Genomic DNA, 16977 nt, shown 5'->3' with positions numbered 1-16977 from the left:
CATTTGCAATAAATTCAAAAACGATACTAAAATTACGTAATTGAACAAAACACAAGTATGAAAATGACACTTAACTCTTTTTTTTTTTTAATATATTGTATATTAAAACAATAGTAATATTAAATTCATAAATAGAGATAAATAACTAAAATTTATTTTAAAACACTACAAAAACAATAAAAATTAAGAAAATAAAATTGAACATTTAAAATACATAAAATTTTAATTTTCATGTGATCGAATGCTCCAAATATGTTGTAGCAAATCCAATCAGATGTTATCATGCGTTGTCCACTATGTATAATCTCAGTACGAATTGTTAGTTTCACTTGACATTTGCCAATATCTTTGATTGACATTTGGGGAAAATTCAAAAGTGTTGGACAAAACCATGACCAAGGTGGTCAAAATTAGACATTTTAATAATTTTCCCTTATTTAAACTATGATATTGCTAAAAATGAATAGAAAGTTAGGCACACCCCTAATCTATATTTATATGTATATCTATACTCGTTAATAAAAAGTTACAAATTTTGTCACTTGTTACTTCCACATTAAATCTCATAATATATAATAGTAAAATAATTTTTATCATTCTCAAAAATTTATGCTTCAAAATTTGTTAATTTAGTATTTACTTTCTATTTTTTTCAAATATTTGATATTTATAATAATCTTTTACTTTAAAATTGTTTTAAAGACTATTGTACAACGATTCTTTATTAATAGTGCTTAATAGGTTTATTGTTTCTTGTATATCAATTATCTATTAAATATTGTATTTTCAAGAACTACCTGTGTAATAGACGGGTCTCAAACTAGTATGGTTATATTTAATTTCATTAAGCACACCCCTAAAATTAGGCACGCCCCTGATATGGTTATATTTAAACTCCAAGCTCGGACTTGAACTTGTTTATTAAACAAGCTTCAACTTAGTCTATGTGTTTGTTTAAAATTGACGATTCAAGTTTTTAATGGCATGTCACGAATACCTAATTTGTAGTTTGAATGAATAATTCTACGGACTGAACAAAACTCCTTTTATACCTGCACTACAAGTCTACAATGCAATTGGTTTAATGATATTATGTTCGACTATAATAAGTACATCATGCCTGTAACATATAGTGTTTAGCCACTAAGCCAAAACAGAACTCTTTCATGCAAGTAGTAGTTAGTTAGACTTCGCTTCACTCCCGGCACGATGTATTATGTAATATGAATATCATTCTTTTTTCTATACAATGAACATACAAGTTATGTAATCTCAAGCAACGTTATTATTATTCATAGACGTTATAGTTACACCATTACATTTTCTTATATTACAACGAAAACGTTCAATACTAGTATGCATATATATGTTCTGCTGAACATACATCTGACTGACATCACAAAGTTATACATAGTGTAGCTTCAAGGATTCAGGAAAGCTCTACGGAACACATAAACTTGCAATGGACCATCAACGTGAATATTAATTGAGGTTCTGTAACTTAGGACTTTGTTTTCATCACTTAACTTGAACACAAAGTAACCCAACAAAACTGAAGAGATTATCTTCAGTTGTCGATATGCAAAATCTCGACCCAAACAAGTTCGTGGTCCGGCCTGTGTATGAACAAGAAAGGTAATAGGGTTGACTAATACAACATATATATAATTAATAACTAGTTAAATATATAGTTTGAAAATAACTTTTATTATATGTCAAAACTCAATTGCTCATGCCCTTTGAAAACTCAATTAATATATTAATTATACTAACCTGAAAAGCTGTAAATTTGAAGGGGCTCTCTGGATGGAAGCAACCATCTTGATCAAGCCATCTTTCTGGTTTGAATTCAAGTGCATCATCTCCCCATATAAACTTCATCCTTCCCATAGCGTATGGCAAATAAGCTACCACATCCCCTTTATTCACATGACAACCATCTGGTAGAACATCATCTGAAAAGCATACCTTTGGATCCTACATCATTTGTATGATCTCAAAATTGTGACTTTGTTAGGGAATTAATTGTTGATACAAAACAAATTTAGATGTTGCTTTAATAGTGTAATAAATGCTATTTTCCTTTCTTTGTTTTGTTTTTTTTTTAAAAGCCAAATTCAAACTCTAACCAACCTCTAAATTTACACCAATTTAGATGTCCCTTTAATAGTGTAGTCAATGTTTTATTATTATTATTATTATTATTATTATTATTATTATTATTATTATTATTATTACTCACAAACCCTAACAGCCTAACCTAACTACTTCTAAACTCACACCACCAATTAATATTGTTCTTATGTAATTATCAACTCGCCCGACCCAATGCTAAAAAAGTAATTTACCAAGGGTCCTGCTAGGGACATCCATCACACCCACACAATGTACCATGTATAGAGCTATACGCGGTGTATTATGAGGTACAATTTGACATCCTAGCCTGCAAAAGCCGGGCTTGTCATATCGTAATCTAATACGCCGCGTATAGACCTATACGCGGCGTATTGGGTTATTTATATTATTGGAGCCCGGCTCCCTCCCATCCCTCTCCATCCTTTCTCTTTTCTTTTTCTTTTTTACCTCACCCTCACCCTCTTCATTCAACCAACAACAACAACCATTTATTTCCGGAGTCGGACGAGGAGGAGCCGGGATACGCCACTAACGGTCAGTCGGACTTGAACCAGGTTTCGTTTTATCTTTATTTAGTACATGTTAGGACATGGTTGTACATGTTATGACAGAAATTTGATGACTGGTTTAGTTTTGTTGTGTGATATCAAGAGAGACGGTTTATACTTTATAGGGACTTTTGAAAAAGCAAACTATATTTAATTGTAATTTGGGTTTCGTTATGATAACGATTTGAAATTTGTCTAGGCATCGACTGTTACACTACACCATGCATAGTATATAGACAACACCGATATGAGCCTGAACAGTTTTAGGGTAACCCTGGTTCATCGGGTCTCCCAAACTTAAACTAGGTTTCGCGTATTGTTACCGTTATTGTTAAATTTTTTATTATATTATTACTATTAAAATATTAATAATATTATTAAAATATTATTGTTATTAAAATATTATTGTTAATAAAATAAAATATTATTATTGTATTTATTAAAATATTATTATTATTATTAAAATAATATTATTCTAAGCATATAATTATTGTTATTAAAATATTAATTTTTATATTATTATTAGTATTAAAATATTATTATTATTAGGTACCTGATGTACGCCCAGATGCTGGTGTCAGGCACCGACACAACACGTTCGGAGGTACGCTCTTAAAGTGTATATTATATTATATTATATTATATCAAACGGGTGCTCGTTATGTTAGTGGGTTTTTCTAGAAAAACCCACCAGTTTTGTCTTATTATGGTTTTTTTTTTCTTTTTTTTTCTTTTCTTTTCTTTTGTTATTATTAATGTTATTTATGATTATTATTATTATTAATATTATTTATTTATCAATAATATTATTATTCAAAATTCGATAAAGGGCGTTCGGTTGCATGGCTTATTTGGGAAAATTGACAGTGCAAAACGAACTTTCAATTATTGGCTGGTTTCATTATAGGTATCTTGAATCAGTTATAGGGGCTTACTTGGGAAAACTGGCATTTCCAAACGAACTTTCAATTTCTTGGTTACTTTCGTTATCGACATCTCAAATCAGGCTCTTCGATTTCTTCAAACTCCAACTGTCTTGACCATCAACAACCACTAGGGATGAGATCGGGACCGTACCGGTACCGACCGGTCCTGGTCCCGAAAATCACCAATTTTTGGTACCGGTACCAAAGGTAAAAAAAAATTGGGAAATTACGGTATCGGTCCAGGTCCCGATACCGAAACTCAAAACTTTGGTATCGATTTGGTACCTACCGATTTTGGTACCGGTGTACCAACCGGTACCAGTACCGAATTTTCCCATCCCTAGCCACCACTACCAACCGTAGTTGTGTTCACTTCAACACATATCCGTCGTCACTAAGCTCAAGCTTAGGCTTATTATTATTTTTATGTTTAGTTGGGGGTATTCTAAGTTGATAATCTTATGTTTATTAAAGAATTATCGGCTTATATATATATATATATATATATATATATATATATATAATAGATGTGCAGTATAAGAATTCATTGCTCCAACATAAACAGCACCATTCAAGATATTAGTTTGATGAGTTTGGATCTCTCGGATCCGTGGTATCCGCTAACGGCAGCGATAACAGGAGCCCATAATTTAGACAAAGAAGTGGAAATTCGGTCATTGCTCCAACATAACGAGCACCAGATTGAGATATTAGTTAGGACTTACCTAAACCGGATGACACGTTTGCTGACGCGGATTTAGGTTCGGTGTTGACGCTGATATTAACACGTTTGCTTACAGCTTTCATTATCACCGACATAATACATAATGAAAGCACAAACTCAAACAACAATCCATACAATAGCTGTTCTCTTCATTATTTTTCTATACTTTCACTCAAGAGAGTACTAAACATGAAGAAGAGAAAAAGAATGAAGAGAATTGCTATTGTATGGATTGTTGTTTGAGTTTGTGCTTTCATTGTGTATTATGTCGGTGATAATGAAAGCTGTAAGAAAACGTGCTAATATAGGCGTCAACACCGAGCCTAAATCCACGTTAGCATACGTGTCAATCGGTTCAGGTAAGTCCGAACTAATATCTCAATCTGGTGCTCGTTATGTTGGAGCTATGACCGAATTTCCACTTCTATGTCCAAATTATGGGCTCCCGTTATCGCTGCCGTTAGCGAATACCGCAGATCCGAGAGATTCAAACTAATATCTCGATCTGGTGCTGGTTATGTTGGAGCAATGAATTATTATACCGCACATCTACTATATATATGTGTGTGTGTGTGTGTGTGTGTGTGTTGTAAGGCCCCGAACCCGGTAGCCTTACTTTAGCGTCGGATTTACTCATAAACACAGTTCTTACAAATCAGAGTTCATTAAAACTTTCGCGGAATATAAAAACTTTCATAAAACATTTCATAACAAAACACATCTTGTCTTAAAACATCATTTTGTCTTTCAAAATTAACGAACATTAACTTAAACGTCTTGAGTCTTCCGATGCCAGCCTCTTATTCAGTGCCACGTGTCTCCTCAAGCGAGCCGCCTCAACCTACTCACCTGCGTGCATACTAAAAGTCAGCTACGCTGAGTGAGTTCTAGTTAATCGTACGCCATACAATACATACACATACATACATATCCGAAGATACATATCCATACTTCACTAGTTACCCTTCTGTTCTACGTACATACTTGCTACCATACATACATACATATCTACAATCACTAATCTCAATCTACCGAGAGTACGTTCATAGTCCGCCGTCTATACCTGTACTCAAGGTCGTGAACACGTAAAAGGTCCGCAGTCCTTACCTATGTTCACCATTCATGGTACGTACAAGGTCCGCGGTCCTTCCCTATACCATCATACATCCACAACACGTACAAGGTCCACAGTCCTTCCCTATGTTGCAACCTAATTCATAGCACGTACGAGGTCCACAGTCCTCACCTATGCTACCACATCACAGCACGTATAAGGTCCACAATCCTTTCCTATGCTGACGCCCATCTACATTACGTATAATGTCCGCAGTGTTTATCTACGTTACGTATAAGGTCCGCAGTCCTTATCTACGTTGGCGTCTATCTCCTATAACACGTATAAGGCCCACCGTCCCTATCTACGTTTACATCTATCATCTACATCACGTATAAGGCTCGCAGTCCTTAACTACGCCATCACCTGCCGAGTCTATGTCCGACAAAAGCTAGAGGGATTTGCCATCCTAACTTACTATGTCGAACGTAGAACTCACATGCCATTCGTGTACCTATATACACATACTTCACATATACAATAATTACATTATAACATAAGAACACTCTAGGCGTTCTTTACATCATTCATTTAACAACCATACCCCTTGTCGATACGTGCAATATCCGAAGATCGTTCACGCCCCGACAAGTGTTCATTTGTAATGTTCATACATCTTCCATATATAATATTCGTACCTTCATTTATAACCTGACAGTACGCGCAATATCCGAAGATCGTTCGCGTACCGACAAGCAATCATTCATACCTATCACATATATCACATATGGCATACACTTATCACTTAGGATAAATGTATTAACAACACATCGAGTATGCACACAGCCCCGAAAACATAACAAGGAATGGGGCTAGAAACTCACTTGAACTCTACTTCTTTCTCCGATAGCTGTAAATCCCTTCTTTAACTGAGCTCGGCTGACTGTATAAGTTACACGTATCAATACTCGCCCGATCTAATCTGGTGGCCTAGTATTAGCTTACTTTTACTTATCGTTTTTAACTTATTTTCTAATCGAACTTGGCTTTAGGCGAAGTTAAACCTTAGGCGAACTTAGCTTTAGGCGAAGTTAAACCTTAGGCGAACTTAGCTTTAGGCGAAGTTACCAGCTAGGCGAACTTAGCTTTACAGCGAAGTTGCCATCAGGCGAACTTGGCTTTAGGCGAAGTTGTCATCAGGCGAACTTAGCTTGCATGCGAAGTTCATCAGGCGAACTTAGCTTGCAGGCGAAGTTGTCGTCTGCAGCTACTGTTCGTTCTTAAATCTTTTAATCACCTTCGTTTCTTAACCAAATAACTCGATTTAGGTACCCACGGAATCGTCTGACCAGCGCCTACAAACCCCAACCATCAAATCGACCTAACATCGATGTTTAAAGGGTGCGATTTAGACATATAGGTTACGGGTTCTTTTTATCAATCGGTTAACCCATCAAATCATAACCATTTTCAGTAAGATTAGCTTTGTTGGATTCGTTTTTACCATACAAACTCAGATCTGTCATTTCTCAAATCAAACCGAACCTATACGAACGATTTCTAACTATAAACGTACCTTGAACGAGTCGAACTACGAACACGGTTAAGCCTTGATGTTGTTTTGGTCCGTCACGACGTTCCAGCACCAACAAGCTCGGGTTTTCGCCTTCGGATCTTGGTTCGGGTCGTGTGTGTTTTGGGTGGTGGAATATGTGAGAATGAGGATTAAGTGGTGGTTAAGGGTATTTATATTTAGGGATCATGGGCTTAAGCCCATGGACTCTCCTTCCTTCTTTCATAACCCAAGTCCATAACCCATATCCATTACCCAACACTAGCCCGACCCATACCAACTCCTACTCTATTTATTTATTTCCCGATAACCCGAGTAAACTTTCCCTCTATTATTAAGTAATATAATTAATATCATTTTGGAAATTTCGGGATGTTACATGTGTGTGTGTGTGTATAAGCCGATAATTCTTTAATATACACAAAATCATTAACTTACAATACTCCCATCTAAACATAAAAATAATAGTAAGCCTAAGCTTAAGCTAAGTAACGACTGATATGTGTTGGAGTGAACACAACTACGGTTGGTGGTGGTGGCCGACGGTCAAGAAAGTTGGATTTTGAAGATTTCGAAGAGCCAAATTTGAGATGCCGATACCGAAAGCATCCAAGAAAGGGTTCGTTTAGCACTGTAAGTTTTTCCCAAGGTAATCACTGTAACTGATCAAGTTGTCCATAACGACAGCAGCCAATAAATTGAAAGGTCGTTTCGCAATGTCAATTTTCCCATATAAGCCATGCTATTGAACGCCCTTTGCCAAATTCCGAATAATAATATATTATTCATAAATAAAATAATATTAATAATAATAATTATAAATAACAAAAAAAGAAAAGAAAAAAAAACAAAAAACATAATAAGACAAACTGGTGGGTTTTTCTAGAAAAGCGTCAAATCGTACCCTAATACGCTGCGTATAGGTCTATACGTGGCATATTGTTTTTATGAATTATTGGAGCCCGGCTCCCCTCCCTTCCCCTCCTATCCTTTTTTTATTATATATACTCGTTCTCTCTCGTTCTCTCGACGTTCAACCAACAAACAACATAACATTTGTAATATATATACCCACAATGTCTTGGTTTAACCATTTATTTTCGGAGGAGGAGCCGGGTTACGCCGCTAACGATCAGCCGGGCACGTCGTGTTTACCCGACTTGAATCAGGTTTCGTTATATATTTATTTAGTATGAAGTTGGTAGTTTTTATTTTACTAACACTTGCTACATTACGTTTTGTTAGGAGTATGTCGGGTATGATACCCAGCCCCAACAACCTTACGGTCAGGCTAGCTCGTCGGGGTTACCAAATTTGAACCAGGTTTCGTTATTTGTATTTATTTACTATGAAGTTGTTAGTTGCCTTTTTAACTAAAGCATGCTACATTACATTTTGTTAGGAGCAAATCGGTTATTATGGTCAGCCCGAACAGTTTTATGGTAACACTGGCTCGCCGAGCTTCCCAAATTTGAACCAGATTTCCCGTACTATTACCGTTATTGTTATTTTTTATTACAGTATTACTAGTGTTATTATTAAAATGTGATTGTTATTAAAATATTATTATTGTATTATTATTATTATTATTATTATTATTATTATTATTATTATTATTATTATTATTATTACAATGTTAGTATTACTAAAATATTCTTATTGTAAATATATAGTTATGTTATTATTATTTTAATATTATTATTTATTATTATAATATTAAAATTTTATATTATTATAGATATTAAAATTTTATTATTATTATTATTATTATTATTATTATTATTATTATTATTATTATTATTATTATTATCGCTGACACTGTTGTTTGATTTTCTAATTTATACATGGTAGGAATACTTCGTGTCGGATTATGTAGATCAGCTAGCTGGTGTTTACGATAGTCAGCCGTCGTACCCGTCACCTGTCGCCGGGTCGGATTATGGAGGCCAGGCTTCCTCATCGTACCAGCCACCAGTAGCAAATGTTCCGTTTTACGGAACCGAGTCTTCATCGTACCACGGGCGAAACGATCATGCTGGGGTAAACATAAATGACAATGATGAGGATGCCGTGGTAAACCCAAATGTTCCGTTTTACGGAACCGAGTCTTCATCGTACCACTGGCGAAACGATCATGCTGGGGCAAACATAAATGACAATGATGAGGATGCCGTGGTAAACCCAAATAACGAAGATGAGTACGACGATGACTACATACACGAGGTGACGGTTTCGTATAAAACAGATGCTGTAAGACACCGTGTGTTTTTTTTAAGTTAATATTATTTATTTGTACGTTATTTAATTAACGGCTTAATAAATAGCGTAAAACTGTTTCAGATTTTTGAGTGCCGCGAGGATTTGGAGAAATGGGAAAAAAATAGAGGACGGGAGCATGGGTTTGTTGTTGTGGTCCAGCGGTCAAAGTAAAACGGTGTGGACCTTGCATGCAATCGTGGAGGCGAACCCAAAATAAAGGCGACGGTGAGACGTACCGGCAACATTAAAAAATGATGTCCGTTTAAGATCCTGGGCAGGTGCGACTCGAGGGGTGCATGTTGGAGGGTTCAAGTGGTAAGCAAGACTCACAACCACGATCCCGTTGAATATTTGGAGGGGTGTGCGGCTTTTAGAAAAATGAACAGCGGCCGGTTGGATATGGTTGAGAGTTTACACAGGACCGGCTTGAAGCCCCTTCAAATCCAAGCAGCCCTCCGCGAAAAGTTTCCTGGTGTGCAACCTGCAATAAAGGACATATACAACCGCACCGACAAGATTATGAGGGATGCGTTACTTGGAGATGCCCCTATGAAGGTAGTTTAAAACCTTTGTAGTTTTAATGTGTACTTGTTGTGCTTGTAATATTTACTAAAGTTTTATTTCTAACTATGCAGGCGCTGGAAAACTTTCTCGCAGGCAATGGTTTCACGTTCTATGCCCGGGAGAATGATGCCGACGATAGGACGGAGGAAATTTTCTTCTGTCATAATAAGTCGCATAAGATGTGGCGTGCGTTCCCCGAGGTGTTATTGATTGACACGACGTACAACACCAACATGTACGAGTGGCCGTTGGTTCAGTTTATCGGTGTGACGTTAACATCACAGTCGTTTTGTATTGCCCACGCGTTTTTTATCAGGGAACGGTAGAGGAACTTCACCTGGGCTCTGGAGAAACTTAAACAAATGCCCGATGACTGCATGGAGCCACGCGTGATTCTAACTGACATGGACCAGGCCCTCATGAACTCCTGCGGCGCGGTCTTCCCTAATGCCACCAAAAATTTATGCAGGTGGCACATATCCGAGAATATATGGAGAAAATTTAATAGTCTATATAGGACGGATATGGGGACGGACTTCGCATACTGGTGGAAGGTCCTGTATCAGTCTCCGACGATACAACTGTTCGACAACCGTCGCATCAACATGGAACGTCATTTGATACGAGACGATAGAGCAGGTGAGTCCTTCGTATCAGTTGACAGTTTTTAATAATCTAAACATACATTATTAATGTTTCCCTTTATTTTTCAGAGATATGGCAATACATTTGCAACAACAGGCTGGATCCATACAAACACAAGTTTGTAGCCTGCTGGATCGGCGAAACTACGACGAACCGAGTTGAGAGCCAGCACGCAAATCTGAAAAGGTACCTCAATGGAAGCAACAACTCGCTCGACACAATTGCCAGGCATGTCCTTAAAATGGTCAACTCGCAGATGAAAGAAATCAGTCGATCTTTTCAAGACTCCCGTTCCAAGGTCATGGAAGGACATCAACAGCACGCCTGGTTGAAGTAGCTACTAAACAGGGTGTCGATTCACGCTCTAAGGCTACTTGTGAACGAGTATGAGTTGATACACAAGATGCGTGACGACGGCGCTTCATGCGACCACCATTTGTATTCGTCTTCGGGGCTGCCATGTGCTTGTTGGATTGAGGTATACATAGTTAACGACACGTGTATCCCAATAAAGGATGTTGACCCGTTCTGGAGGAGGCTTAATTTTGATCCAGCCTATCCGCCGAACGAAGAGCCAGACTACGAAGTAGGTCTACGGGACATCAGAGATAAGCTATCGTCCATAGATGACCCTAATCAAAAGAAAAGTTTTTGCGCCAAGCTCATATCTGCTATTCCAGGGAGATCTAAAAAGAAGGAGCCCGAAAAAAGAGAGGATCCTCGGGGGCATCCCGAAAAACCAGATCCCCCGAGGTGTGACAATCGTCAATTTCAGGTTAACTCCGTTAACTCAACTCCGTCAATTCAAACTTAAAGATCATTGAGTCTATAACGCACACCTCATTACATTTAAACTAGGGTTTAAATGACGCTTAACACTTACTACATGTGTAGTCTTTCGGGAATTGCACCGAAACGCAAACGAGTTGACGCAAACAATTGGTGAATAAACGAAAAACGTCAAAACAATAATTATGTGATAATTATGTGTTAGACTTATGTGTTATGTGATAACATTCTTATAAACATTAACTTAATGTGCTAGAACTAGTTAATTAAGCTAGAAAAGTAACATTTGAAAGTTAAGGGACCAAAGTGTATTATATTATTATTATTATTAATAATAATCACCAAACCCTAACCTCTACGCCATTCCCAAAACCCGATCGGCAGCCCTCCTTGCCCCCTCCTTGCGATCGGCCCTCATACACACACATACAATCAAGATTGTTCAAGTTTGATTGAAGATTAAGGTGCTAGGAAGGTATAAACGATTATCCTATGCATCCTTTATGCTTAATTTCGATTTTTAATGGGTTAATTACAAACGCTAGATTCCGAAAAATTCATATATTGTGTTCATATGATTTTTGTTTGATTTGATGATGTATTGATGATGATTGATAACTAGAATTGATATTGTTACATGTTAATTGTTGTGTCTTTGATTTTGAGATCAAATAAAACCCTAACCATGTATGTATGGTGTAATTGATGTGCATGGATAGTGGTTATGGTGTCTAGAGTGTCATATGAAAGGATTATGGTCTATAGATGATTAATATGTTGAATTTTGTTGCAAACAGTTTCTGGATAGATTGTGTTGTTGATGTTCAATTGACTGTATCTGGGTGTAAATGTGAAAATTGGTTGAGATTATTGATACTACAGTAAACTAGGTTGAGTCTAGTTTCTAAAGAATATAAATTTGTAATTTTTGGACGTGTAAAAGTTAACCTTTATGATTTTACAAAAACTTTGTGCAAAGCTGAGTTGTTAGACTTGCTGTTAGGTTGTTTTGTAAATGTTATATCTCATGAACTACGAGACCAATTGGGTTGGTTCCACTTCTGGAAGTTGACTTGTTGAGTTAGGAACCTAACCCAAGTGGTCTTGCATTTGTTGGATTTTTCATTTAAAGGGAATTTCAAATAACATTCTGTTGCGCATGAATTTGACTGTTATGAGCTTGCTGTAATGTTTTGGTCATTATGAGAAACCTATGTGGAATAAAAATAAAATAAAACATGTTCTGGAAACCTAACACATATATGCTTTTGTGATGATTTTTGGTAAATTAATTGAGATGCTATGATCGGTGGAATAGTACAATCTTTCAAGTAGAATTTCTGTCTCGGTGAAACTAGCTGCTGAATTTTGTGAAAATGCATGAAACATGATACTTGCTATATAATTGTTATTTTTTGACCAAATTGCCCCTGTGGGGAATACTTGCTAAATAGTTGTCGTGTTTTGACCAAATTGCCCCTGCGGGGAATAGTTGCTAGTGATGTACATTAGTAATACATGACACGTAAACGATTGTTCACACACGTAGCGTATCACAAATGTGCTTGTTAAGTCACACACGATTCACAAACAAACACGAAACGTGATAGTTGCATAAGTACTAGGTGCCGGGTCTAGAGACTCGTTAATAGTTCCGACACTTAGAAAATCTCTTTGTTGTTTTAGAACGCTAGAGAGAGTTTTCTGTGACGCGCATCACTTGGTGATTTATTTTGAGAATTCTTCGCAAACAGTGAGTTTCACTTACCCCTTTAAACTGTCTTAAACGCTTTTCACTTGGGGGAGATAACATACTCCGATAAACGCATTTAAGATTTTGTTAGTAAATTATATATCACTTGTAAAGGCTAAGTGGCAAACGAAACATTTGAAGTCCTACACATCGAACCGGTTAATATTTGGAATAGCGAGTCACTGTTGAGTAGTACTACTGGGTTTGACAAACCCCACCCAACGCTAAACTCGACTGGAGGTCGAGCGGGTGTAATTTTGGCTAACACGTACCATGGTCTGGATGACCCGGTGACAAGGCACTTGATAAACAGTCAGCTTCGGTGTCGAACACTTAGTAATACTTGTTTTATAGGCTAGCTACCTATAGATATATAATTGATTTAACACTATCTGGTAATGCAAAACGCTAAACGCAAAACGCTGAACGCTGAACGAAAAACGCTAAACGCTTTATTTTCTATAAACTTGTGAACTCACCAACCTCGTGTTGACACTTTTAGTATGTTATTCTCAGGTAGCCGAGGCGGGCGCGCGGTATATGATCATGCATTGCTTGAAAACGTTTTTGTTTATGCAAACTATTTTAAACTCTTATCATTGGGTTTTAAGTCGTCCTGCGTGACGCAATTTTTGTCTTTTGGTTTTTACGCTTCCGCACTTATTTTCATTTAAACGTTTTTATGGTTTGATTATAACTAATTAATCCGATCCTGTTAGTTCACACCCTCTGACGGTAAAACTCCGTTAGTGGATTTAGAGGGTGTGACACGAGGCATAGCTCATACACCCCCGCTCCAGATCTCCCCAGACATAGCTTCTACATCCCCGCTCTAGATCTCCCTAGACACAGCTCCTACACCCTATCCTCGTCACAGGGGCCCAGCCAAGAAATCCCCACCCCTTCTTCACTGTCTCGTTCGTTGTCCCAGTCAGCATCACGGTTTAAAATTCCTTGGGGGTGACCTAAGACATCGAAACCTACGGGAGCTCACCTTGGGTTTCCTTTGATGGTTTCGCCAACAAAAGTACCGGCGATAAAAATGTTTAAGAGCCTCATTCCTAGCTGGGCACAGCCGTTCATCTCAAACATCAAAGACGTACACCCAGACGGTAACTGCGGTTTCCGAGCAATCGCCGTGGGTTTGGGGAGGCATGAGAAATACAGGTCGGATGTTAGGCGGGCAATGCTGAACGAGCTGGAAACGAACGAAGGGTGGTAGAGTGCGATGTTCAAGAAAGAGGATGACAGATTGTATGACTGGGTTCGTTCCAGCCTTCCATACTACAACACGGTCAAACCGGCGCCGCCGAGTCTTTGGTTCAGCGTACCCGGTCACGGGCACGTGGTTGCTAAAACATACGGGTGTGTGTTAGTCAACCTACACGGCAATGACACGAATGTTACTTCCCGTTGAGACTCGGTCCTGACTCGATTCCGGAACCAGTAGTTATAGGCATCGCTAACTAGGGAGGTGATCACTGGATACATATCAAACTGGTAGGGGATTTCCCAATGCCTACGCCGGACCGTAATTGGGTAAGAAACGCCAAACCAGCGGTGCTCGAATGGAATACACGGTACGGACAGTGTTTGAAGGAGTACGAACAGATACGCCAGGGTTGGTAAAGGGAACCCTCTAACGTAGATCTAGACAGCTTATAGAAGTCAGTGTATCAATGGATATATATAGACACACACATATATACATATTTATAGAAGACAAGGTATCAATGGATATATATAGACACACACATATATACATATTTATAGAAGACAATGTATCAATATATATATAGATACACACACATAATAATAATAATAAATAATAATAACTAATAATAATAATAAATAATAAATGATAATAATAATAATAATAACTAATAATAATAAATAAAAATAATAAAAATAAATGATAATTATAATAAATAATAAATAATAATAAATAAATAACAAATAAATAACAATATTAAATAATTGTAGGTTCCCAGCCGGATCTTCACGGAATATCTCGTTCTACGTAGGTGCGGAATCCCTACGTAAGACGATACGAGCGTAGAAGATGATATACGTTAAACACGATCAAACACACGTTACAATAAACAAAGACACGTTGTATTGCAACTGGAAACACGTGATTCACTGATCACCGATTACACAAACTCTAAACAACTCGTAAACAACTGATAAAACTTCTCTTAAACCTAGCCGTAACCTAAACGTTTATATCAGACGACAACTTCGCCTAACATGTTTAGGCGAAGTTGTCCCTAACTTCGCTTGTTCCACAAGTTCGCCTATATAAACGAACTTGTGAGCTAACTTCGCTTAATACAAAATACAAAACATACTAACTCGATTACAGACACTATATACTGAACTACTGACATCATGTACCAACAGACTCCCCCTTGGCAGTAGCTTCATATCTCTATCTTCAAGCACGTGTCTTGTAATCTCAACAATCTTGTATCTTTCATCTTTAAGCATGAACGCCTTCTCGTACACAAACTGAAACAACTCTTTGATATTTCTTCGCTTCTTCTTTCCAAGCAGGAATATAAAATATCTTTTTCTCGTTCAGCATCTGCAGATCAGCTTGAGACAAGTTCACTAAATGCATAGGATCATATACTCTCATCAGCTCTTGTTCATCTTCATCCTCCATTACTGCCTCAGCTGTTTCACAATCAACGTACCACCACTTCAGATCTTTGAGCACATCCTTGGGCATTTGTTTCATCGGCACTTCTTTTAAACACCGGATTGGCTTATACTTCATTATCATTCAAGGCTTGCCATCTGCTCTCATTCCTATGTCTTTGTCTTCAACAAGCTTTCCTTTCTGTGGTTTCAACAGCTCGAACTTTTTCTCCTTTATACTTTCCTTCCATACTATCTTCCCAATGATCCTAGCCATGTTATCATCACTCCTGTTTATCAACCCCAACCTAGCTAAGTCCTTCACTTCACATTCAGGCAACGTATTCAACGATCTCAACAGCCTCTTGAAATACTGAACCCCATCATACCTTTTAATCACAAAAAGCCTCAACTGCTCATCATATAACCAGCATATAATCCCCTTTTTCGATTCAGCATAACCCCTGATGTTGTAACTTTTCTTGAACATAGTAGGGACCGCCGGTTTCTTAGTTTTTACGAACCACTGAGCGTAGCCTTCTTCCATCTTGGCTGCTCCTCCCATTCTGTCTCATCGCCTGCTATATCTTGACCCATATCTAACTTATCAACTTCCGGAATCTCATGCTCAACATTCTCCTCCACAATCTCTCCTTCTTCAATCTCACTATCAATGACAATCTCAGCCCCAATCTTCTCAATCTCCTCCAAAGGTAACACATCCTCATCACCTATAACATCATCTAACACCTCCTCAGCATCCACGACCACCACATCATCACCTGAACCGCCAGCTGCACTCGTTGACTCCCCCTGAGATGTGGAAGTCCCAAGAGCTTGTTCAGTTCTTAGTCCTCAGCTCATCACCCTTACAGCTCGTCCCCCCCTGAGATGCCAAGAACTGTTTCAAGGCATCAAATATTTTACCATGTTCGATCAGCAGGGACGACTGAATCTGATTCTCCGCAACGAGGCGCTGAATAGCATGAGTCTGGATAAGATTTACTCTTGATTGTTCTGCCACGACCCTTTCAAGCGCTGCTATTCGTTCCGAGTCGGATAAGGTTGCATCGAAATCAAACCTCATATGTGATATGTCTTGAGTGTACGGAGGAGGGATTCCCAATGTAACCGACACCTCAGAAACAGGTGAAATCGTAACCGCGGGTGGTATCGTAACCGACAATCCTGCAGTAGCAACAACTGTCGACTCAATAAATCTTGCTACGACCTCCGATGAAGTAAGAGTTGGAGGTGGTAAGCACACAATCTCCGGAGCCGAGAGTTGGAATGTAGTGGGTGGGAGGCCGAATGAGGATGAGGTAGCCACCACGGGAACGTCCGTGGCGCTTGGCCTTGTAAC

General features: G+C 38.0%; 1 protein-coding gene across 1 annotated transcript in view; it reads right to left on the bottom strand.

Moving 5' to 3' along the window:
- Positions 1 to 1387: 1387 nt before the first annotated feature.
- LOC143589581 (cytochrome P450 704C1-like) overlaps positions 1388 to 16977 on the bottom strand; it is a 39361-nt gene continuing 23771 nt past the window's right edge. Inside the window, exons 5-6 of the mRNA XM_077070304.1 lie at positions 1774 to 1977; positions 1388 to 1616 (exon numbers count right to left, since the gene is read on the bottom strand). Coding sequence (XP_076926419.1) covers positions 1422 to 1616; positions 1774 to 1977 — 399 coding nt within the window. The 3' untranslated portion in view covers positions 1388 to 1421. The remainder of the gene's footprint in view (positions 1617 to 1773; positions 1978 to 16977) is intronic.

Source organism: Bidens hawaiensis, unplaced genomic scaffold (genome assembly GCF_021521415.1).
Source record: "Bidens hawaiensis isolate Kalapana, Puna unplaced genomic scaffold, B.hawaiensis_p1.1 tig00037638_1, whole genome shotgun sequence".
NCBI classification, from domain to species: Eukaryota; Viridiplantae; Streptophyta; class Magnoliopsida; order Asterales; family Asteraceae; genus Bidens; species Bidens hawaiensis.
Note: the sequence above shows the minus strand (reverse complement) of the source record. Positions and strands in the feature narration are given on the sequence as shown.